At 46.5% G+C, this 23,915-nt stretch overlaps 3 protein-coding genes across 3 annotated transcripts; 2 read left to right on the top strand and 1 right to left on the bottom strand.

Moving 5' to 3' along the window:
* Nucleotides 1-1,093: 1,093 nt before the first annotated feature.
* Nucleotides 1,094-7,319, bottom strand: NFKBID (NFKB inhibitor delta). Its single transcript, XM_054292476.1, has 13 exons — nucleotides 7,256-7,319; nucleotides 6,581-6,842; nucleotides 5,696-5,882; nucleotides 5,582-5,615; nucleotides 5,325-5,443; nucleotides 4,765-4,949; nucleotides 4,206-4,311; nucleotides 3,461-3,607; nucleotides 3,264-3,315; nucleotides 2,632-2,789; nucleotides 2,129-2,242; nucleotides 1,691-1,855; nucleotides 1,094-1,255 (listed from the first exon to the last, which is right to left on the bottom strand). Exons 1-13 carry the CDS (start codon nucleotides 7,317-7,319, stop codon nucleotides 1,196-1,198), a joined length of 1,653 nt encoding a protein of 550 aa, XP_054148451.1. The 3' UTR covers nucleotides 1,094-1,195.
* Nucleotides 7,320-11,901: 4,582 nt separating this feature from the next.
* GJA9 (gap junction protein alpha 9) lies at nucleotides 11,902-13,434 on the top strand. Its single transcript, XM_054292585.1, has one exon. It carries the CDS (start codon nucleotides 11,902-11,904, stop codon nucleotides 13,432-13,434), a length of 1,533 nt encoding a protein of 510 aa, XP_054148560.1.
* Nucleotides 13,435-16,980: 3,546 nt separating this feature from the next.
* Nucleotides 16,981-22,149, top strand: MYCBP (MYC binding protein). Its single transcript, XM_054292567.1, has 5 exons — nucleotides 16,981-17,061; nucleotides 17,261-17,333; nucleotides 19,053-19,101; nucleotides 19,757-19,886; nucleotides 22,051-22,149. The coding sequence occupies exons 1-5, from the start codon at nucleotides 17,047-17,049 to the stop codon at nucleotides 22,093-22,095; spliced, it is 312 nt and encodes a 103-aa protein (XP_054148542.1). The 5' UTR covers nucleotides 16,981-17,046; the 3' UTR covers nucleotides 22,096-22,149.
* The last annotated feature ends 1,766 nt before the right edge of the window (nucleotides 22,150-23,915 follow it).

A 23,915-nucleotide genomic window follows, 5' to 3' on the forward strand; every position in this document is an offset into this window, starting at 1 on the left:
ACACGCAGTTCTTTACAAGGGTAAAAGAGAATATTTAATATTTGACTCCAACATGTATACATTTCCAAAAGTGACAGTGGATTGGAGGGTGACAGTGCTGCCTTTCCAATGACACTGGACAAACCAACAGTTTATCAACTTTTTCTTTTTCTATATAAGAATGCAAAACAATAAGCTATTTACATGAAGTGTGTGAAAAATTTCGTTATAAGAATGTAAACATCAAAAAAAAATCTTAAAAAATCAAGACAACACATCAGTGTATAACACTGGACTCCATATAGAGTGTTAGTAAGCTCAATTGGCTTTTCAGTGGTGCTGGGTGAGGTTTGAGAGTGCTAAAGAGGAGCTGTAGCTGGCTAAAATGGTTTGGGGTGATGTTGGGAGGGTTTGAAGGTGGATTGGGGGGTCTGGGATGGTCTGGCTCTGGGGGGACTCGGTAGGTGTTTGATGGTTCTGGGGGATGCTCCCCTCACCAGTTCCTCAGAGCACCCCTAGGCCTGGGGAGGGAAAAACCTCAGCATTTGGGGGCACCTCTGGGAGTCACCCCAAGTGGCTCATGGTTATCACCCCCTTTTCCTTGCATTTCCCACCCTCATGGTTATCACCCTCCTTCCCCTTGTATTTCCCACCCTGATGGTTATCACCCCCTTTTCCTTGCATTTCCCACCCGTTCTCCCTTATGTTTTCTGCTCTTTTCGCCTCATGCTTCCCACCATTTACCCCCTTAATTTAAGGCCTTTAAATAGTATCAAAGAGGTAGTTTTGATGACTTAATCCTTAAAATAAGAAAAAAGGAGTTTTTCTCAATTTGAAGCCCTTTGTTTCAAAACCCCCTCCTTTTTCTGTGGTCACTGGGATGCGCTGGGAGGGACTGAGGGTACTGGGAAAAAACAGACTCAGATTTTAAGGAAGTTTTTATTTAATTCCAGAATTCTCTCAGTTTTTGGGTTTCCTCTCCAATTTGGCATGTTCCACCCAAATTCCCCAATTTAGAGGAGACGCCCCTCATTAGCAGCCCCCATTAATGAGGCTGGGGGGGAGGGCAAGGGGCTCCTCCCCCCACCAAACCAATGTGGTTCAGACTCATTTCACAGAAATTTGGGGGCAATTTCATTGAAATCAGGAAAAGTTCAATCCCCCAATATGGGGGTGTCCCCCCATCTGATACCGGGGAGACCCCGCCCCTCTGACGTCACTCGGCGGTGGGCGGGGGGCGATGGGACCCCCGGCGGCTCCTCAGGAGGAGGCGGAGCTGTGGGAGAGGGAAGTTCAGGGAGGGTCCCCAAAACACGGGGTTCTACCCCAGAATTTGGGGATGTCACCCAGAGATCCTGGGATGGGGGGGTGGTGAAAATGAGGGGGTAAAGCAGCGGGATTTGGGGGTAAAGCAGCGGGATTTGGGGCATAGCAGCAGGGATCTGAGGCAAAATAGATTTGGGGATTTTGGGGTTCCAGGAGCAATTCTAGGCATTTCACCCCATCAGCAGGAAGTTTTAGGGTGCAGTGGGGTCTTGGGTGTGAAGGTGATCTGGGGTCAGATCTGGGGTGCTGGTGGGGTGCAGGGGATGGTGCTGGCTGTGAGGGTGATGTTGGGGTGCAGGGGACAGTGCTGGCTCTGAGGGGGATCTGGGGTGCTGGTGGGGTTCAGGGGACGGTGCTGGCTCTGAGGGGGACCTGGGGGTCTCACCTGCTCTCCGGGGGCCCCCGAGGGCAGCAGGCTCTGGGGCAGCTCGTGCTCCAGGTTGCGGGCGCTGGGGTCGGCGCCCCAGGCCAGGAGCAGCCTCACGAGGGGCTCCTGGCTGGGGGTGCCAGGCAGTGCTGCTGCCATGTGCAGGGGGGTGTTCCCGTGGGCCTGAGGGATGGGAGGGGGCTCAGGGTACCCAGTCACCCTCCAGCCCCCTCAGAGACCCTTGAGATTTGATTCTGATACCTCCAGACACCCCAAAGCCCCCCGTTCCCTTTTGATTCCTCTGAGCCTCCCAGAGCCCCTTCACACCCCGCAAGGCACTACAGGAACCCCAAAGAGCTCCACAGACCCCTCCAATCAGCCCCAAGAGACCCACAGAGGTCCCCCAGCCCCAAGTGCCCCACAGAGAGAACCCAGAGCCCCCCAAGTCCCTCACACCTTCATGTTGACCAGGCGGGGTGCCATGCCAGGCTGGCGCAGCAACAGGTGGGCCAGGGCAAGGTTGCCTCCCCTCACAGCCAGGTGCAGAGCTGTCAGGCTGCTTTTGGTGTCCTGGGGGCAAAACGGGGGTCGGGGAGGGCCCCACAGGAGGTATCACCCCCCTACAACCTCCTCAACCTCCCCAAGAAATCCCAGTGCCTGGGAGAACAGGTTTATCCAGCCCATGGGGGCTTTGAAGGGAGATACAGGGGTCTTTGGGGGGCACACAGGGGTTTTTGGGGGCACACAGGGGTCTTTGGGGGGCACACAGGTGTTGTGGGGGTCTCACACCCCTCCCCAACCCTCCCAAGGTACCCCAAAGGATCCCAAAGGCTCCCAATACACAGGGACCTTGAGGTGGGACACAGCCATCTTTGAGAGGTCTATGGGGAACCCAGGGGATCTGAGGGACACCTGGAGAGTTGTGGGGTACCTGGGGGTCTTTTTGGGGGGGTCTGTACCTGGCTGCTGCTGTCTGCCCCCATCAGCAGGAGCAGCTCCACACAGCGGAATCGGTCCTGGGGAGTGGGGGACCCCCCTGCAGAGCCCCCCACGGGGCTGTGCCCTCCCTGCAGCGAGGCGTTGTGGGCCAGGACAGCGCAGTGCAGAGGGGTCTGGCCTGGGGGGGAACCGAGAGGGGTCAGGAACGGCCCCTCCCCCAAACAGGACCCCCCTGGAATTGGGAACCCCCCTAGGGACCCCCTCAAAGTACAGACACACCCCCTGGGACGCTCCCACCATCATCCAGGACGCCCAGACTGGAGATCCCACATCCCCCCAAAACAGGGATGCATCCCACTGAGAACTACCAAAAAATGGGCATCCCCAGCATCCCCTTCAAACCAGGGACCCCCAAGCCCCTTCTGTATTGAGTACCCTCAAGTGGGACTCTCCCAAAACACCCTGAAATAGGGACTTGACAGACACCCCAAATCAGGGACCCCTGAGTCCCCCCCCCACCATTGGGAACCCACCAACTGAACCCTCCCCAGTCCCACCCAAACAAGGACTCCCCAAGAATCACCCCCACCCCAAAACCAGGGGCCCACCCCAAGCCCTTCCACCACCCTTGCCCCCCCTCAGATTTGCTGACCCTCAAAATTTCTGGCCTCCACGTTGACAGGAACCCCCGAGGACATCATGGCCTGGGAAGGCAAGGGGGAAGATTTGGGGTCCCCCTGGATACCAGGAACCCCACTAGGCCCGTTCTCTGGTCTCCCAGGACAGCAGTGTCCCTTCTGGACCCACTATGGGAGGTTTTTGTGGTCCCCATGGGGGTTGGGGTGTCACCTGGAGGATTTCGGGGTGCCCATAGGCTGCAGCCAGGTGCAGCGCCGTGCGGCCCCCGTGGTCGGCGGCATCAGGGTTGGCCCCCAGGACAAGCAGGTCCCGCACGATCTCCGGGGCTGCAGCTGCTGCTGCCACCAGCAGGGGAGTCTGGGGACATCAAATGGGGTCAGGGACAGAATGAACAGGGGTCAGGGGGGCTTGAGTGACTCCTGGGGGGAGTTAAATGTCTGAGGGGTAAAGGGAGTCTGGGGGCTCTTGCAGGGAAAAAAAGGAAGGTCAGTGAGATCTGGGGGAGTCAGGGGTGGTTGGGCGCATCAAGCACTCCCAGACCTTCAAATTATCACCCTGGTATTCTGTCATTGCTCTGCCCCCCCTTATCATTCCTTTATCATCCCCTCATTAATTATTTGTTACTGATTGCCCCTTCATTGCCCTTTATTGGACTCTAATCACACCATCACTAATCAGTATTAATTGCCCCTTTATTCTCAGCACTCCCTCTATTATTAGACTGCAACGGACCCCTGTGATTAATTATCCCAGAATTAACTACCCCATCCCCATATTTTTACCTCCATCACCCCCTTATTGCCCCAGTACGACCCACTTATTACCCCTTCTTTACCAGCAATGCCCTCATCTTTCTCTTGCACTTCTAGCTTCCCACCCCAAACTTGCCTAGGTGCTCCTGCACCTTGATCTCCCCCAGATGCCCCCCAGGCCCCCCAGGTGTGTCCCCCCTCACCTTGCCCAGGTGCTCCCGCACCTCGAGTCCCCCCAGGTCCCGCAGAGCCTCGGCCGCAGCCCGGGCGAGCGCCCGCTGCCCTCCGGCACAGAGCACGTGCAGCAGCCTGGGGGTGGAGGGGGGTTAGAGGGGACCCCCTTAACCCCCTACCCACCCCCCACGTTCCACCCAGAACACAGAGCCCACAAAAGCACTTGGCACCCCATAGCTCCTCCCAGTGCCTCACAGCTGCCCCGGGGGCTTCCCAGCACTGCCTTGTCCCATGGATTCCCCCATTGCCTTCCCGCTGACTCCACACTGATCTCACCCACAGACCCCACTTCATCCCACTGCCCCCCACTGAGCACCACACTGACCCCACTCACCCCACTGCCCTCCCATGGGCCCCACTGACTGTCCTTCACACCAGTGACCCCCTAAATTGTCCCCCATCAATGCCTCCCATTTGCTGCAATTTAGCCCATTGACCCATCATGGACGCCTTGACCCCTGTACCCCCTTATAACCCCTGTACCCCCCCTTATACCCCCCAGTGCCCTCCCATGCCCTCCCCACTCACGTGTCCCCCTCCTCGTCCTGCAGCAGCAGCTCCCGGGGGTCTCGGCCCCCCAGCACAGCGCGGGCGGCTGCCAGGTCCTGGGGTTCAGGGTACGGCTCTTGGATCTCCCTTCCCAGCAGGGAGGCCCCAAATTGTCCCCACGGCACTGCGGGATGGGGCCAGGCAGGGCCGGGGATGGCAGCAGCCTTTGGGGGGGGGCAGCAGTCAAGATGGAGTGGGGTTTGGTCCCAGGTACCCCCCCATTTTCCTCCCCTTGTCCCCCAGGCTGCCACCCCATTGCCCCCACCTACATCATCTCCCCCCATTGTCCCCAACTGCTTCCTTCATTCCCTCCCATTGTCTCCCTTAACCACCCCATTACCCTCATGTAACTCCACATTGCCCCACCATTCCCCTCCCAGTTGTCTGCCCCCCTTCTGCCCCCATTTCCCTCCCATTCCCCCCCATTCTTCCCCCACTGCCTTCTCATTTTCCCCATTGACCCCCATTTACCACACTGCCCCCCCTTTAACCTCCCAGTTCCCGCCCCATTTCTCCCCCGTCCCCTCGAACCAGCTCACCTGGAACCCCCTCGGACCGGAGACCCTTCCCCCATGGGCCCCCCCCGGGCTGCCATGGGACACGTGTGGGACCTCACAGAGGCCGGGAGTCACCGCGGGGACAACGGGCCAGGGAGCGCCTGAGGGGACACCCGGTGATGGGGGGACATGGGGAGGGAATGGGAGGCGAAGGGGGGACGTAGGGATGGGGAGGGCATGGAGAGGAAGTGTGGGGCACAGGGGGTGTGGGGGGATCTGGGGGATCGGGGGTCACTCACCATCCGAGGGGCGCGGGGAGGGCACAGCCAGAACCTGGGGGGAGAGCGAGGGGGTCAGCGAGGAGAGTGGGGGTGTCCCCAGGGGAGGTGTCACTGGGATGGGGGGTCACCCACCGGGGATCTCGCCCCTTCCCTGCTCTTCTGCTGCCGTAGCTCCTTCAGCAGCTGCTTCACCGTCTGGGGCGGAGCGGCGCGGGGGGGACCTGGGGGTGTGCAAGGGAGGGTTCGGGGGTCCCCGGGACGCCGGGGAACCCTAAAAACTCCTAAAACCCCACCAAACGCCCCGGCGTCCCCCCTACACCTGAACTAGGAGGGCGATAACCACGTGTCGGAATTAAACCCCTAAATCCTATAGCAGTCCCACTCTTTAACACTGCCATCCTGCTGGCCTCAGGGGTTACCGTTTCCCCGTGTGTCATCCAGACCCTGTTCGGGGGTGCGCCCTGAACTCCCGAGACCTCTCAAACCTCTGGGTCATAACCGAGACCCCCAAAGCCCGGGGCACTCCCCCAGCGAGGCAGGAATCCCCCTGCCGTGACGTCACGGGGATTCCCATGCGTCACCGCCCGCCCCCGCCGTCCCCGCGCTCCTCCCCGGGGAACCCCCTCCTCCCCCGCGGGGAGAATCCGGCGGGGAGGCCCCGGGAGCCCCCCCCGCTCCGTCGAGGCCGGTGTCCCCCCTCCTGCCCCCCAGGGCTCCTAAAGGGTCAGCAGACCCTTCTTGGCTCTCTTAAAGGGCCAGTGTCCCCTAATAGCGAGGCTTAAAGGGCCAGTGTCTCCTACACGCAGCTCTTAAAGGGCCAGTATGGCCCAAAAGCAGCTCTTAAAGGGCCAGTGTCCCCTAAAAGAGCTGCTTAAAAGGCTCTCTTCCAGGTGTTTTACAGGGCCTGCACCTTGTCCCAGAACTCTTAAAAGGTCAGCGTCCTCTCAAAGCGGGTCTGAAAGAGCCCGCGACACCCCCCCGCCCCCATACCCCCTCATCCCCCTTTTCCCCCCTCACCTCTCTGGGGCCGCATCCCCGCGGGATCCGGGGGCAAATGAGGCCGGGGCGGGCGCGGGGACCGTTTTGGGGGGACCTGGGCGAGGAAACCCCGCCCCGGAGGGAAACGCCACCAAAACGCCAACGCTGTCACTGTTGCGACGGGTGACAAGGCGGGGGGGCGGAGCTTCGGAGGGGCCCAGGGCACCCAGAGGACGGGTGGAGGTGGCGGGGTCACCCGGGGCCGGGGTCCTCTGGGGGGTGTCGGGAGGGGTCACAGGTCCTGGGTTGTTCCATCAGCACCGATTTGGGGCGACAATCCAGGGTCCCTCTGAGCCCCCATCATTTTGTGTGGGTTTGGGGTACTTTCTTCACCATTCTGGGAGGGGGCTCTGTCTCCCCAACCCCAGAAGATCACAAGACCCACGAAGACCATGAAGACTGTGGAGACACCAGGGCTGGTGCCTTTATTGGGGTGAGACAGGGCTGTCCCCTCACCCACAATTTGCAGGAGTCACATCTCCCCTCCATACCCCCCACTTGGGGGATGTGGGGTGTTTCTTAACCATTTGAGGACATCTCTGCCCCATTTGAGGGAGGTTTCTGGCCCATTTGGGGGTGGCATTTAGGATGGGGGGGCTCAGCTCGATTTTGATGGGAGTCTCTGACACATGGGAAGGAAACCATGAGACCCACTGAGACCATGAAGACCCCTGAGGCCACCAAGGCTGGTGGATTTATTCTGGGGGATGTCACACATTATGGGGGTTCCCTCCAGGATCCTGACTCGGGGCTGGGTGTCACAAGTGTACTTTCTACTGCACAGCCTGCTGAAGCTTCACTGGTCCTGAAGCCTTACTCAGACAGCTCCATTCTCTAAATGCCACAACACTGCTGCCCAAAGAGCTGAAACAGCAGGAGGAACAGCAAAGCACCCTGACCAGAGGCTGTGGTTTATGTACCCCAGCCTCAGTGGCTGCACATTTGCTGCCCCAGCCCATCCCTTCCTGCAGCCTGTGTTAAATCTTGGCTCCCTTGTACCTCCTGAGTACAACCTTGATGCTGCAGCTCCCAGGTAATCCCATCTCCCTTCCTCTGACACTGACCCTGAGCCCAGCAGATGGATACAGAACAGGCAGGAAAGAAGAAAAAAAATAGAGAGAGGAAGCCTGATAAAGTACACATGGAAACTTGAAAATGCAAAGTCAGGAGAGAACTAAAAGCAGGCACAGAAATCTACAGTACCAGTGTACATGTATAAATAAAATTTTACAGACAATGGATTAAGAGAGGAAAATAGACAGCTAGCTATATTAAAGTATACAGAAATTACAAATTTTTAAAGTTAAGGAACTAAGAGAGGAATGAATTAAAAACTATCAACAGTGAACTAAGATAAAGACAGAAACTGTGAAAAAAACCCTTACACTTTCAGATATAGGCCAGGGCACCTTCAGAAATTTTGCTTGTGAAAGTGAAAATATAAATGTGCGCCTACTGATTTGCATGTGTATCTTAGCAATAAAGAGTGAATCTATAACATACCTACTGATTTGCATGTGTATCTTAGCAATGAAAAGTGAACCTATAAGGCAGCACAGAATATACACTGATTTGGAGAGTATGTGCTTCAGTCTTCATGTGGTGATCTCTGGTCTGCCTTCAAACACTACTGCTGAATTTGGTGATCCTAAAGACAACACTGAGTAGTTCAGTTGTCCAAATTTCTCATTGTTGCAGTTTATAATTTGTGGTCCCCCTTCACTACTGAAAGAAAACCATGGCAGTGAGTTCATGTTAGCCTGAAAACGTGCAGGACACATCACTGACGTTTGTGCCTCATCTAGCTGTCCATTGTGGGTCAGACAGATTACAGTAGAAAATAAAATCAATTGTGCACATAAAGTGCACATTATTGATGTATAGAAATAAAAAGGCCTTGATCTTCAGAGACTATTTCCATGATTGGAGGATTACTGTGACGTTTGACCCTAAGCTAAGAAAAATCAATATAGTCATAAAAATGTAGAGAATGTTTTGCAGTGAATAAAAAGCCAGTGAGGTAGCTTCAAACCTGGAAGAAAAATTAATAGCCTCTCCATACAACACTAAATTACTAAATTCTGAATGTTGTTATAAACAGTTTGAGTTGCAAGCTGTCTAACTAAGGTAAACAGCAGCATCAACACTATAAAATTATTGTTGGCACTTGAATTTATTTTCCCTTGTGAGTTGTCAAGTTGTCATTTAACTGTAGTACCATTTTAAGAGATAATGCATCCTGGAACACTGTGGATTGTTACATGGTTTTTTAAAATATTTAGGTTTTACAGAGCAAGTAAATCTCCAACCATGGCAGCTCAGTCTCACCAAACACTTCAGGTTTTCAAACAAATCTTCAGCATCTCTGCATGAACTGGCAGGGTGTGTGTGTGTCTGTGGACCACTTCAGCAGAGTTAGAGGGTTTTATTAATAACAGATAAATATTTAGAGACTACTTTAAGTACCCAAGAGAAGACACATGTTTGGAATCCTGCTTTAAGTACTTCACAGAGATGGCTGCCTGCAGACTGCCGGCTTGCCACAATGACTGAGTACTTTCAGGCAAGCTGTCAAGTGTGAAATTGGACATGACCTATTGACTGCTCTTCAGCACCAAATTAAAAGATAATGATTAGCTTTTTAGAGTTCTCAGCAGGGGAAGTTTGTTCATATTTTACAGGACATTTGAATCAGAACTACACTTTTGCAGAGTGCTGATGAGCATCACCTAAAAGAACATTACAGTGCTAGATATGCATCTTAACTCATATTGGTCCTAGCAATGGACTTGCAATTAATACCAGGCATGCCTAATGAGGCTGTGCCCTGCTAATGCTAATGCTGGCTCCAGAAAACATTTTTGTCCACAAAATAGACATATTTATTTCCTTTTTCCCTTTTGTAAAATTTCCTTTTTCCCTTTCTCCTCCCTCTGCCCAACATTTCTTAATGTTTAGAGTGTTTGAAAAGGTTTCCTCAGCTTACCATCTGTACCCAAAATGTTCTTTGAGACCAGAAAGTTTGTGCACTCTGTTATAACAGAAAACATTTCAGCCTGTTCTCCCTGTTTTCCCTGCTGAGGTAATGCAGATGTTTAGCTTAAGGTCTGAATTAAAAATGGAACTTGTGTCACTGAGTCAGTTTTTATAGGCTAGATGTAAGTATCACTCTCAAGAAGAATGACATCTTTGGTATGTCTGACATTTAAGACAGGAATTATAATGATTTGCTCCCAAAAAGAAATACTCAATTATATGGAGGGGGAAAATAGAGTAAAAACCATTGTCAAATTCAGGAGTTTTTTAAACTCATCAGCGTGACCAGTAATGTGGTCTCAGGAGAATGGAAGAGAAGTGCAGAATCACAGAATATAGATACATACATATACAGAATACAGATGCTGTCTGTGAGCAGGGAGTGAGTTTGGAGTAACCAAAAGTACATCCACTGATTTTTTTTACATCAGGATTGTGGTGCTAAGCTGTGGCAGGAGAACAGACTGCAGGAATTTACAATGAGAGTGTTTGGGAAGATTTACCTTCTTCTGCACAGGCAAGCTGAATTGCTGCTGCTAGTGAGATATATAAACTGAAACATAGTCTGAAAGCTCTGTTTTATTCTGTTTTATTTATATGAGGCTGAGACTGTTCCTAAAACTTAAAAGGTGCTATTGAGGCAAAAGGGAAGATAATCTCAAAGAACTTAAAGGTGCATAATTTTTATTTCTAGCTTTTTAAAAATGAGAATCTTTTACTGTTCATAGTTAAATTATGCTTGGAGCAGTAGCAGATTGAACAAGAGATCGATTTTCTCCTCCCTTCAGCCCCAGCAAATAAAAATTCCATGTGCAAAGCTCACACTCTATTTGCTACTGTAGCAAAATAAACTGCTTAAATGTGTCAATTCACTCACATAGATGGAAGATGGCAGGGGCTGTATATTGGACGTCACAGATGTTTAGTTTGACATATTTTTGTAAAGAAAGGTATGTTTTATTTTTAATTTACCATTTATTTTTAATTTGTTTCTCTTTAAAAAATGCTTAAATTGCCTATTCATATACTGATTTGCAAAAGTATGTTCATGTTTAGAAGGCTTAAAATAAATATTCCTCTATGGACATCAATATGCAACCATAACATTCCAGTTTCTGTTGACCTGTTAGCACTCCTGTTTTACAGGGTGAAGATTAACCCCATCTGAAGAGAAAATGCTATGCTAGAGCACCTTTGTCCTAAAAATACCAAAGTAAGATACTATTCTATTGAATTGTGCTGTACATACAATGAAAAAGTGTTTAGCTACAAGTGTTTTGCTTGTCCCCACTCATAAAAAAATTGTGTTACAATTGTATATGCATAGAATAACATAAATATTGAAAAGGAATTTAAAATTTTGACCACAATGTAGTATCCTGTTAATGGAGAAACAAACATATGAAAGAAAGGTGAGATGTACAATTACACACATATGTTACCAGTTTAGCTGTGTTCAGATGACAGCTATTTAGGAAGATGCTGGTAAAGAATTTTTGTGTCAATAATTTATTTTTCAAAGAGTTGTGGCCAAAAATAGTAATGCTTGCCACTTAGGCACTCTATTCACTATTTCAAATGCAGGTATCATTGATCAGAGGAAGTGAACCAATTACAGCAATTCTATTTATTTATTGTTGACATCCATAAACAAAAAGCAAATGTCTGCACAAAATGATATGCTTTAACATGTCATTTTAATTAATATTGACATTTCCATGAGATGATTGACTCCCTCTTGAGCTCCTTTATATAACCAATTTTCTCTGTGAAACAGTAATTGGACTGCCGTAATTACAGCTGTGACATGGGGCTTGGAACATCCAAAAATGAGGACAAGCAAATATTCCTGTACCTTGATAAGTGACCTAAATAGAAATGTACTGCTCTCACATTGTTACTGGATGATGTTCAAATGCATCACAAAATGCTCTTTAAATCCTGCTACAAGTCAGACACTCAGGTTTCCACTGATCTGATGCAGACTGAGGGTGTTTAATATCTTGTAGTGATGTCTTATCAGGATGTTAATAATAAATAATAATAATAAAGCAGGCACAGGCAGATGATGCAGTTCTCCTTCTCATAGGTGAAAGAAAATAATACCCAATTATCAATGAGCAGTTGGTCATGGTTACAATGTGAGATATGATAGTTTTCCCAGTGTTGTGTTTTTCATAATATGTTAAAGAAAGAATGCAACTTTTACAATCTTTGATACTTGTTTCTCTCATGCATTTTAGTGTTAATATGGCAGAATAACCATGGGAGACTGGAATTTCCTTGGAGGCATTTTAGAGGAGGTCCACATTCATTCCACAATTATTGGAAAGATTTGGCTCACAATCCTCTTCATATTTCGAATGCTTGTCCTTGGAGTGGCAACTGAGGATGTTTGGAATGATGAACAATCAGAATTTATATGCAACACTGAGCAGCCTGGTTGCAGAAATGTGTGCTATGATGAGGCCTTTCCCATCTCCCTCATAAGATACTGGGTCTTGCAAGTTATTTTTGTGTCTTCCCCTTCCTTGGTGTATATGGGGCATGCCTTATACAGACTAAGAGCCCTGGAAAAAGAAAGGCAAAAGAAGAAAGCTCAGGTAAGGGTGGAACTTGAAAGCACTGAATTAGAAATGACTGAAAATCGTAAAAGACTGGAGAGAGAGCTCCGGCAGCTGGATCAAAGGAAGCTGAACAAAGCACCCCTGAGAGGCTCTCTGCTCTGCACTTATGTGATACATATTTTCACAAGATCTGCAGTGGAAGTTGGCTTTATGATTGGGCAGTATCTTCTTTATGGTTTTCACTTAGATCCCCTTTATAAATGTCAGAGAGACCCATGTCCAAACACAGTTGACTGCTTTGTATCTAGACCAACAGAAAAGACAGTGTTTATTTTATTTATGCAATCAATAGCAACTGTATCATTGCTTTTAAATATCCTAGAAATTATCCACTTAGGATTCCGAAAAATTAAAATGGGACTCTGTGAGCAGAACAGAACCAAAGATGACTCTGAGAGTTTCTACATAAACAAATCTAAGAAATACTCTGTGATACCACACTCTTCTTTGGGAATATCCACCACCCCTCAGAAAACACTGCCTTGTGCCCTTAGCAATTATACCTTTCTGATGGAAAAGCAAACTGACACTATGCTCTACCCAGTTTTAAATTCTCCTTCTGTGTTTCAGTCTGTGCCAAATAACCGTGCAGAAAGCAGCAGCAATTACACCCACTGCAATCAGGAAAAGAAATCTCCAAAGAAGAGGCCAGCTACAAATGCTTTGGACAATCAGACTCAAAATGCTAGCACAAATAATAACGAAGGCTTTCTTGGTGAGCTTTGGACTGAGACACACAATGCACAAGAAAAGACTGAAAAGAAACATTTTCTTGTTGATACTCAGATTGCAGACACTGCTGCAAACATGTACTTGAGAAGCTTTGCTGAGATGCCATCTCAAACTTCAGTGCAGCCTGGTACAACTTTTCCTGGTACCAGTTGTGGACGACAGGCAGTGGTTGAGAGCACAGGAGCACCAACAAATTCTCTTCCAAAGAGCAGTGACAGAAGACAAAGCAGTTTCAGTGCAAACAAAGCCCAGATTCCTTACAATGCTGATGGAAAAAACTCCAGCCGACCAGACACTTCTGATTCTATGGGGGTGGTGAGCTCAGAATCCACACAGAGCAGAAACTGGAGCAGTCCTAAGCTTTTCTCTCTGTCTAGACAACAGTCACTGTCAAGCAATGCCAGCAGCAGGCGTGCCCCCACTGATCTTCAAATATAACATGAGCTAATAACTCATTACTGCACTAATCAATGCTGGGATAATTCCTGAGCACAGACACAACCCACACCCGTGTGTAAGTGCAGCTAAATAATTCAACTTTAACCAGCTCTTTACATAGGTAGAAAAGTTGTGTAACTCTTTGAATAGTAGCTAAGTAATTTTAAACACTCTCTTTACTATTACAGCGACTTGAGGAGGTCGCTGGGGTGAGAGAGAAGGATGAGAATCCTGTTTCTTGATCAGAAGGTTGGATTTATTGATATATGATATATAATACATTATAACTATACTAAATAGAATATAGAGAGAAGTTGCAGATGCTTGCTAAGTTAAGAATAGAAAGAATCTAAAAACAAGAGAATTCTCTGTCTTTGTGTTCTAGAGGGCTTGCCCTGGGATTGGCTCTTAATGGTACACATGAAACACGAACCAATCACAGGTGCATTTTATTGCATTTACAGCAGCTGATAATCATTGTTTACATTCTCTTCTGGGGCTTCTGCCTCCCAGAAGACGCAGAAATCTGAAAGAAAGGATTTCTGTGAAAAATGTCTGCGACACTTTACTTCCTTTGTAATGAAAATGTGGCGTAGACTCAGTGTATAAACCTCAACACTCCAGCTAAAAAGGAAAAAATACATCCTCCCAATCCACATATTAGGAAAAAGTCAGGCATAAAATCACAGGTGATACTATTTAAACTGAATAAAAGTAGAAGACAAAATTTGCAGGCTAAGGATATTTTTTACAAAGACCAGTAAATCAAATTAGGCTAAAGATGCTCTCAGAAGAATGTATTGGTAAACATGTCTCTGCCTAATCAGTCTGAGAATTCAAACAGACATTTGGTAGCTGACCAAAAGCAGAATGTCACACTTATTCCACTGTTCCAACTGTTGTAAATACAAAGAGAAAAAGCCTTTACAAGACAGATAATTAATTCTTTGGCTCCATGGTACACTTTTTTTTCAGTGTATCGCCACTGACTTCCTCAGCAGAATAATCAAAGTGAATTTGTTATAGTATACTATCAGAATTCAATATATCACTATTTTTTTAAAACATCATGAATTACAGACATGTTGTGAGCTTTACTTTTGACATTTTTTTATAACACTAATAAGATAGCAAAACCAGAAACCAAGTTACTGAAATTTACTAATCAGATATTTTGAATTTCACAAACCAGAAGGATTACTAAGGAAAACAGAAAAAAAACCCCAAAACCAAAGACAGAGAAGTAAAAAAAGCAAATATGGTAGTACCTCCTGATTTCAGTTACAATGTCAAAAGATGTATAAAAGGTTTATCAAACAGTAAAACTACTCCTTTTCTGTTTGTCTTTCCCCTGAATTCTGATAAACTTTTAAATCAAATAAAGCTTCTACCTGTTTAGGATAAATTTCTGTTTATGCTTTTTATGGGGATAGCAAAACATTAGCACATTTATCCACTTGCTGTTCAGGTCATCATGGTGTAAAGGAAGTTCCATGAAACATCTTGAAATAACAAAGGAGGCAAAGATGAACAAAACACTATGATACATTTGTAATCAAGCTTTCTATGTATGAAATACATTTATTTGAGTTGCACAGCACTGAAACACTGTAAATACTTGCTGAGGTGGCCACAGCTGGAATGCATTGGTATTTTTGTATTTTTTACTGGCAGATTTGACATACTGTTCATGTACTGAAAATAATAATTTGTGAGATATAGGATAGTGATGTTACAGCACAATTAAATTCTTGAAGTGCACTGTCATTATGCTTACCAGACAGCCATGATTTACTGAAAACTGTACAATACTGGCAAAAAAGGAGCCAGAAAACCTAAAAAGCTCTTTTGCTTGTAGCAGAAACATTAATTTGGTCCCATCCACGTAAGAAATACACACAAGAACTATTAAAACTATTCACTGTAGATTTCTCTTGAGCAAGTATCCTTTTCACTTCTACGTGTATACATAAATACAGCCCTACATAATTGTGTTTACACTGTAAAATTTAAGATTGTGTAATATACTGGAATGCACATTACTGTATAGTGTGGCTTAGGCAAGTTAATGCTGCTGCTATGCTTTAATTCTTGCATTTCTTGATGCATAAAATTCTGTGAACAATAACTGCTCATGCTTGATTTGCATTTAATCTCTCCATAATAAAAAGCCTCGTATTTAATGCACTCTGTTCCTGCTATCTAAATAATAGAAAGTCAGCATTTAGATGTTCGTGTACGGGATATGACATTTGTATTTTTATTGTTCAAGACAAGTTAAAAAAGAATTTTTCTGCTGCTGTGAGAGGAATTTTATTAACTTTTTTGTGTCTGGACATGAGTCAAACATTCTTTTTAATCACAGCACCTTCCCAAATAAAGAGTAACTACTGAAAAATAAAAACATTACGGAGGAGCATGGAGTAGATTAAGGAGTGAAAACTCCTTAACATCATATGTGCAAGATCATTTGGTTGGTCTTTTTTAAATTATTATTTTTTTTTTTATTTCTACAACAAATAGATTGTTTCTGTCAGCGTTTCAGAAAAATAAACAGGTATAACTGCTTCTGTTTTTTTTTCTTTTTTTTTTAACAGGCTAAGGCAAAACACTTTCGACGTGAAAATTTCAGAGTCTCTTGGGTAGGCACCTCTGCAGCTGCTCGCTGCAACTTCTGTGATTTCAGTCAGCTGCAGCTACTGAAATTTATTAATCAGACTCTTTGAATTTCAAAAAACACAAACCAGAGTGTTTACTATGGAAAACAGAAAAACTCCAGCGACCCTCAGGACAGCTCGAAGACGCTCGGGCCCGGTCACGGCCGGACCATTGCCGCTGCCACCGCTCGCCCTCTCCGCGGGGAGCTCCGGGGCCGCGTGTGGCGGCGTCCCGGCCAGCGGGCGGCACAGCCCCTGAAGGCTGAGCTGAGCAAGGAACCGTCCCCGGCGAGGAGAGCAGGGCAGAGCGGGCCGGGGGCCAGAGCCGCGCAAGAAAGGGGGCACAGCGCCGGCACAGCTTCCCCCTGGGCGGCGAGCGAGCCGGCGAGGCTGCCCCGAGCGGAGCGAGGTCACCCCGAAGGGAGCGAGAGCGCCCTGAGGAGAACGTGGCCGCCCCGAGGGGAGCGAGGCCACCCCGAGGGGAGCGAGAGCGCCCTGAGGGGAGCGAGGCCACCCCGAAAGGGAGCGAGGCCGCCCCGAGGGGAGCGAGAGCGCCCTGAGGGGAGCGAGGCCACCCCGAAAGGGAGCGAGGCCGCCCCGAGGGGAGCGAGAGCGCCCTGAGGGGAGCGAGGCCACCCCGAAAGGGAGCGAGGACACCCCGAGGGGAGCGAGGACACCCCGAAAGGGAGCGAGGCCGCCCCCAGGGGAGCGAGAGCGCCCTGAGGGGAGCGAGGCCGCCCCGAGGGGAGCGAGGACACCCCGAAAGGGAGCGAGGCCGCCCCGAGGAGAGCGAGGCGGCTCCGAGGAGAGCGAGGGCGGCGCGCGGAGCTCGGAGCGCGGGGCGCGGCCCCGGCCGTTGCCGCGGCGCCGTCGCCGTGGTAACCGCAGGGAAGCGCTCGCGCCGTTAAAGCGCAGGGCGCAGGCGCGCGGCCGGGGCAGGCGCCGTGCGGGTCAGATGGCGCACAACAAGGTAGGGGGGAGCGCGCCGGCGTGGGCGCGGTGCCGCTCTCCGTGCCGGCTGCGCGGAGCGGCGGGCCGCCGACCGACACCGGCTCGGCCCTTCGTGCCGCCTCCGCGGCGGAGAGCGGGACCGGCCTGTGCCAAAGGGCCGCCTCCGCAGTCGAGGCGGGGCGCGCCGCCGAACTGACCGTGTGGGCGTCCTCCCTCAGGCCGCGGACTCCAAGCGGGAGCAGTTCCGCCAGTACTTGGAGAAGTCGGGAGTGCTGGACATGCTCACCAAGGGTAAGTGTCCGGCTCGCGTCGTGCCGCCCCGGGGCCGGCGGGCGCTCTTCGGGGGCGTTGCGGGCGGGTGCGGTTCCTCTCACGGTGTCCCGCTCCCGCGGAGCAGTTGCCGCCCCGCACGGCGGTGCCGCGGCCGTCCCTCGGGCTGCCTTGCCGCTCTCCACTGGCTTCCCGCCTCGCCTCGCCGATCGCTTTTTCTCCTCAGTCCGGCGAGGCGGCCGGCAGAAGAACTCTCCTGGAAAACTTGGTGCGGCGTGGCCTGGAAATGGAGCCCGAGGTGCGCGGCGGGGCGGAGCACGGCGGGAGAGGGCAGCGGGCCGCTGGAGCGGCGCCCCGGGGGCTGCGGAGCGCTCCGGCCCCGCGCCTCACTCACCGTGTGGGGGGCAGTGCCGGAGGTGCCTGCGGAACGGCAAGGCGGGTCCTTTCCCCGTGCTGGGTGTGATGGAGACATCTCTGCTTCGGCCAAAGTGCTACTTTCAATGCCTGCTTTTGGTTAGTTAGTTTATTTTCTTTCAGTGGGTGCTTTTCGTGAAGTTTTTCTACAGAGGAAGTTAGTGCTTGCGATGAAATAACAGCAAATGTTGTCTTAATAAAACTTTGTTTCGAACCTTTTGTTGGATGGAACTTAGTTTCATTCATTCTAGAAAAAAGCACTAAGTTCTGGATTAATGACTCTCCATATCGAGCTAGAGGAAATGATGATTCTAAACTTGACACGTGTGACTTGCTATCTTTGAAATCCTTCTAAAATCTTTTTGAGAAACTTCCAATAGTATGTAGCAAAAATGTGTTAATATTTAAAAAAAAGTATATTCTGCTAATACTGAAAATATGCTGTTTAAAGAGGGAGCAGCAGATCTAGGAAGTCAAGCGAATAGCTGCTGCACTAAGACTCTTGGCCTGGTGTGTGAGTACCATTTGATTTTTCAATCTCAGTACCATCCTGTGGGATGCAAAACAAGTCTTCCAAGCAGCCTAATTTTGCTTTTAAAAGCAAAAGGAGTTAGGAGTAAGTTACTTACCTAAGTAACTTCGGAGTCACTGAGCTGAAAACCAGTTTGGCTGTATAGTGCAGACATCTGAAACTGGCACGTGGCCCCTGTGGGGAGCAGGGAGTGGTGATGTTTGGGAACTTCCTGGGTATTCATGTGACAGTCTCCTATTATGTTGCTATGTAATGGCTATTTTTATTTAAATTGTCGGGGTATTGCTGCTTTTGTCCGGCGGTTTTGGCCATTAGAGCCCCCATCCGTAAAGATTATCAGTGTCAGCCATTTAGTAGCTATTTAGTTTTGTAACTGGATGCTCAATGGAGGTTTGCTGTTCTGCTGGAAGTTACAAAATGCCGATGTCTTGTGGTTGAAATATGTAGCTTAAGTAGAATTTTAATGAACGCTATAGTTAGAATTTCAGGCTTACTGGCAAAAGCTAGTACTAGAGTGTATATGGCATATGTAAAAATATTTCAGGATGCTTTGTGTTCTGTGTTAGACTAGCCAAAGACTGTGTGGGGTTAGGGATCAAGAAAACTCTTCAGCTGTTGCCAGGTACAATGTTCTGTCCCCTCTCACACAGCAGACCTGTTGCTGATGTCAAAGTGTACAGGAGAAAATCTTGTTAATGGAAAAATTGCAACATGTATGCTGACTGCTGGTATGTGTTTGAAAATCTTAGAGCTGCATGAACTTCTTGCAATTGTTGAATATTTTCTATTTGCAGTGTTGGTAGCCTTATATGAAGAGCCAGAGAAACCAGATAGTGCACTGGAGTATCCTTTTTCTTTGCTGTGACTTATTTATTGAGGCTTCATGCACAGTACTGCTTCTGACTCATGGGTGAACTGACAATGCATTGACTTTTATCAATGCATTTTACCTAATAATTGCATTTTCTCAAGCTAACAGAGTCTGACAGATGCAGGGGAGCTGGGTATTTCAGAATGCCAGCAGTTATGGAGCTAAGTTAGAGCCATTTCAGTGTTGGAGATCTGCAGCGTTAGGTTTGAGCACCTGCAGTGGCAGTGGGTTCTGAAGTTTGCTTCTTCACACTTCCTTTTTCTGTTGTTTTTTGTTTGTTTTTAAATACATGAAGAAAGGGGGAACTAGCATATTTGATTTCATGCTGTTTTTAAGCAGCCTCCATTTTTGGTTGTTGCTTCTTTTTTTTTTGTTATTTCTTTTAGGTTTTCAAAACATCTACCATAAAGAAAAGAAAAGAAGGGGGTACTAACCCATAAGAATTTGTACTGATATCTTGTTTTTGTTTGCTTTTAAGGAATATGAATTTGAAAAGCTGTCTTATTTTGGTAACTTTTTTCCTGTAGTAATCTCAATGGTTTACTGCAATTTTGACTATGTGTACTGCAGTGTTAACACTAAAATTTAGTTATACAAGTGAACAAATACTTAACGTCTAAATATCAGTTTTCTGAAGCATCATCTGGGAGCTTCAGCTCCTGAGAATCCAGAACTAGAAGCACTTCGCTTGGAAGTGGCAGAGATGAAAGAAAAATATGAAGCTGTGCTGGAAGAAAATAAAAAACTGAAAAGCAAGGTAAAAGTCTACTTGGTGTTATTCAATAGTTCCATCTTATACAACAAGAAAAATATTTTAATTACTTAAATAGAGCTAACTTCCTTCCATTAGAGTAACTGAGAGATGTTGTTACATTGTTTAGCCTCATGACTGAGAAATGCTGATAGAATTCATTGTAGTAAAGATTTATTATTTTTTATGGAACACTTCTTGTAGAATATAACAGAAAATATTGCTAAAGTAGGGATTTTATTTATTTAGGGGAAGTGTATTATCATGCCCAATATGTTGTATTGAGTCTTGTCAGGATGTGTTTAAGTTATCTGATATTATGTAGATCATGCTTTCAGGACAGTTTTGAAAAACAAGTATCCAGTATAAAGCCTTTCAAAAGGCAGATTGAAGGAGGAATATTATGTATTACTTTGTGTCACTTGGCACAGACTTCCACATGGCAGGAACGTACACGGGCACTTAGATCTTGTGGAACAATAATTTATGCTTTTAATTTAAAGTGACCTTGGGATTTATGTGAAACAACAATGAATCTGAAGTGCTAGCTGGGGCAGGGCTGTTCTTTAATGGGTGTGCAGGCTGGCTGAGAGAGCTCTGAGATGTGAACAGCTCTCTAACAACACTGAAGAAGGAAACCTGTGAGATACTTAATGTGCTAGTAGCTAATGTGCCACTACAGGTTCCCATGTATTTGTTAAAAGAGGATGGTGGCTGTTATATGAGAATACCCCTGGGAGACAACCCACCTTGTTTTAGTTCTGTGAGAAAGGATTCTTGGCCATTACCCCTTTGTATTTCTTGTCCAGAGTGCCATCTTGCTGTCCTAGTAATTCTCCTTCTTCCCTATTACCCATTATGAGTCCTCAGCTACATTTGTTATTTCTTACTAGGAAATATGGCAAAGAACAGAGTTTTAGGCAGAGTAGCAGTAGACCAGCCACCTGTTTTAGCAGACTTGAAAATCCAGCTGATAATAAATAGATAAGAGCAGAGTAATCTGGGTCTTTGTTTAAAGAAGTATTTTCAAGAAGTCAGAACTTGTTGCAGGAAAGTAAGCCTTTTGGAATCATGTCCTAGAACTCCTCCTTCTTTACATATTTTCCGGTATTAGTGTGTTTTGTTTTTTCCTGTTCTTTCCTGTACAATGTCATGGCCATCATTCTGACATACTGTAAAATTCACATAGCAGGGAGAACACTACATTCTATTGTAGCAATCCTGTAACATAAAATACACATCTTTATCTGTGCTTTTATTGATAATTACTATCACACAGATGTCAGATATTCATGTGTGTTGGGAGGAGGACAGGGAGTTAGGACCTTGGTAGAATAGAAAACTGACTTTGGGTTGTGTACTAGTAATCCATTGTAGTAAAACCTACAATAATAAAAAATTAAAATTTTAGTGGTTCTTGTTAGCAGCAGAGTGATTGCTGCAATTTACTGGTGCTGGTAGGAAGGAACACATGTACATTTTTATTTTTAATTTTATTTATGTTTTAAAATTTTATATGTACTTTATTTTTAACCCACTCTGCATTTTGCAGAGGGGAGGAATCTAAATTGAGTAAACTGAACCAGCATATTTCAGGGAGATGGCCATAATTCTTGAACTGGTTTTGAAGCTTGAACTAATCTTTAATGCCACTGAGGTCATGAACAACTTTGTATCTTTCTTTGGTAGTAACTGTACAAGTAAAGGTCATATTTAAGTGTGGAGTTGCCCAGGCTATGCTCTCCAGAAAGGATAATGGAAGCTGGAATGATTACAAGAAATGCTGTGTTGGATACTATTGCAATGAGAATGACTGTTTCATTGAATCATGTTTCAGTGAAAGCTGATAGTACCCCAGTCACTATCAACTGCTGTTTAAGATGAACGTACTTAAAAACTGCTAGAATTAAAACAGGGAAAAATTGAGGGCAAGACAAATGTGCTTCAAAGTGCATTTAAAAATCACCTTGTTGTGGCTGCATGGTTATTCAGTGTGAGAAATGGATGCTTTGGGGAAGGGTTACTTTATTGCCTGACTTGAAAATAGACTTGCCTAATAATGTACAAAGTTAATGGAACAAGTCCAGACCATGTATTTTCCTTCACTTCTTAATATAGAGTGTTACATAAAGTATTGCAACTAATGAAATTCCTTTCTTTAAATCCACAGCTGGCTCAGTATGAACCACCTCAAGATGAGAAGCATGGTGAATAACAGTAGTTTTTTTCTTTATTGCCTTGACTTAATAAAGGGCTTCCTGAGAAATGCTGTCTTGTGTGTGAACTCTGCATTGTCTACTTTGTTACTTCATCATCTTAGAGAAAGAATTTATCACCATGAGCACGCTGATGCCTTGGCAACTGCTGAGTTAAGCATGCTGGCCAAGGTTCTTGCTTTCTGTGTTTAAGAAAAGATGATAATTATGATTAACTTTCAGATAACTGTGCTTCACTCTTCTGAAATGCAAAGTAGTTATTAAAAAAAATCCATAAAAATAAAGTAATAATATTTTAAAGAGCTGCATTTGTTTCCTGCCCTAAAATTAAGTACTTTAAAGGCAACTGATGACAGCAAAAATAAAGGAAGGGGGAAATGAAAGCAGTAGTTGTCTTATGTATTAGATTTATTGGCTGTTAGTCTGCAAAACCCATCCTAAAAATAAGGAAGTTAAACTACCTTGAAAATGTGGCAAGATGGATCAGAACTTTTGTTAGTCATTGTAATCAAGGGCTAGTGAATGCAATAATTGCTTGCCTTAATATTACATCTATTGATCTAAATAGACCAGAAGAGAGGTAAAATGAGGGGAAAATACTGTTTTATGCCTGTAAAGCATTAATTAGGAAAAAACTGCCCTGGACCAACAAACCAAAACCAAACAAGTAAGGCAAAAAAAAGAATTTCCCAAACCTCAGGAACAAAGGACAGAAGAAAGTTCCCTTGAATGTAAGCTAGAACATGAAGCATTAAGTTGCACCATGTGGAAGCAGGGAGAGGGTAATGCGGTGGGAAAGGTGTTGTACAGCTGAAGGTGTTTCTGAGCAACGTGAGGTGTCCTGCTAAGGAAGCAGCAAGGCAGGTAAAGGTGTTGGCCCAGCCATCCCAGGGCACGGACAACTGACCTGAGCTCTCAGTGCCTGGCAAGTAAACCAAACTTAAGAGTTTTCATAACTGTATTTGCTTCCCTCTGAAAGCACTTGGATATCGTGAACCTTAAACTAGGATTGTGATGAAATAACCAAGATTTGTTAAAGCTTCAGCTGAGTGCCTGCTTGCACCATGGCTGCTAGAAGAAAATCAATGACTGTTAATGAAGACTATTGCTTCACAAGGTAATGTTTTCTTACACGGCTGCTTTGGCAAAAGCTCCCCTGCTGAAACCAGTGCCTCTGATTTATTAAAAATATGGATATTGATGTAGTACTGATAGCACCTGTGACAGACAAAGACTCTCTAAGAGTTTAGAGTTAGAAAGTGAATCTTTATTGTGGGATAACTCCCAAATACACTCCAAGTTTACAGGTGATTACAGAATCCTTTTATCTATCCAAGTATTGAATAGCCAAAATACAAATGCGTATTCATAACTTTGGTACATCCCATTCCCTGCTTCATATGGCAATTAGTTCAAAAGCTATTAAGCATGCGTAGTTTGTTCCTTGAAATGGGTCAGTGGTCCCAAAATGAGGAAGTAAATGAAGTCTTCCTCGTTCTGACCTTTCTACCTTTTCAATGCAAATATGACAAATGAACCCATTGGTAGAACTCCTATTTCCCATCTTCAATTGGTTTCAGAACAGAGGAGGCCACAATTGTCTTATTTCTTAAAAGCTATTTATCAGTTCCTATATTCATTATAAACCCAGCTAACCAAACACTGTGCTGACAAGCAATCAATTATTAGTTAACTACTAACTCTTAACTTCATCAACCTACCCATTTATTTTGATTAAATCCAATAAAGCTTATCTCTAACTGAAACCTCTAAAATTTTAGCTCCTCTAAAATCCCTATGTTCTTTAAAGTTTATATCT

The sequence above is a fragment of the Melozone crissalis genome, unplaced genomic scaffold (assembly GCF_028551555.1).
Source record: "Melozone crissalis strain CALT ecotype California unplaced genomic scaffold, PUWL_Pcris_2 ptg000111l_1, whole genome shotgun sequence".
NCBI classification, from domain to species: domain Eukaryota; kingdom Metazoa; phylum Chordata; class Aves; order Passeriformes; family Passerellidae; genus Melozone; species Melozone crissalis.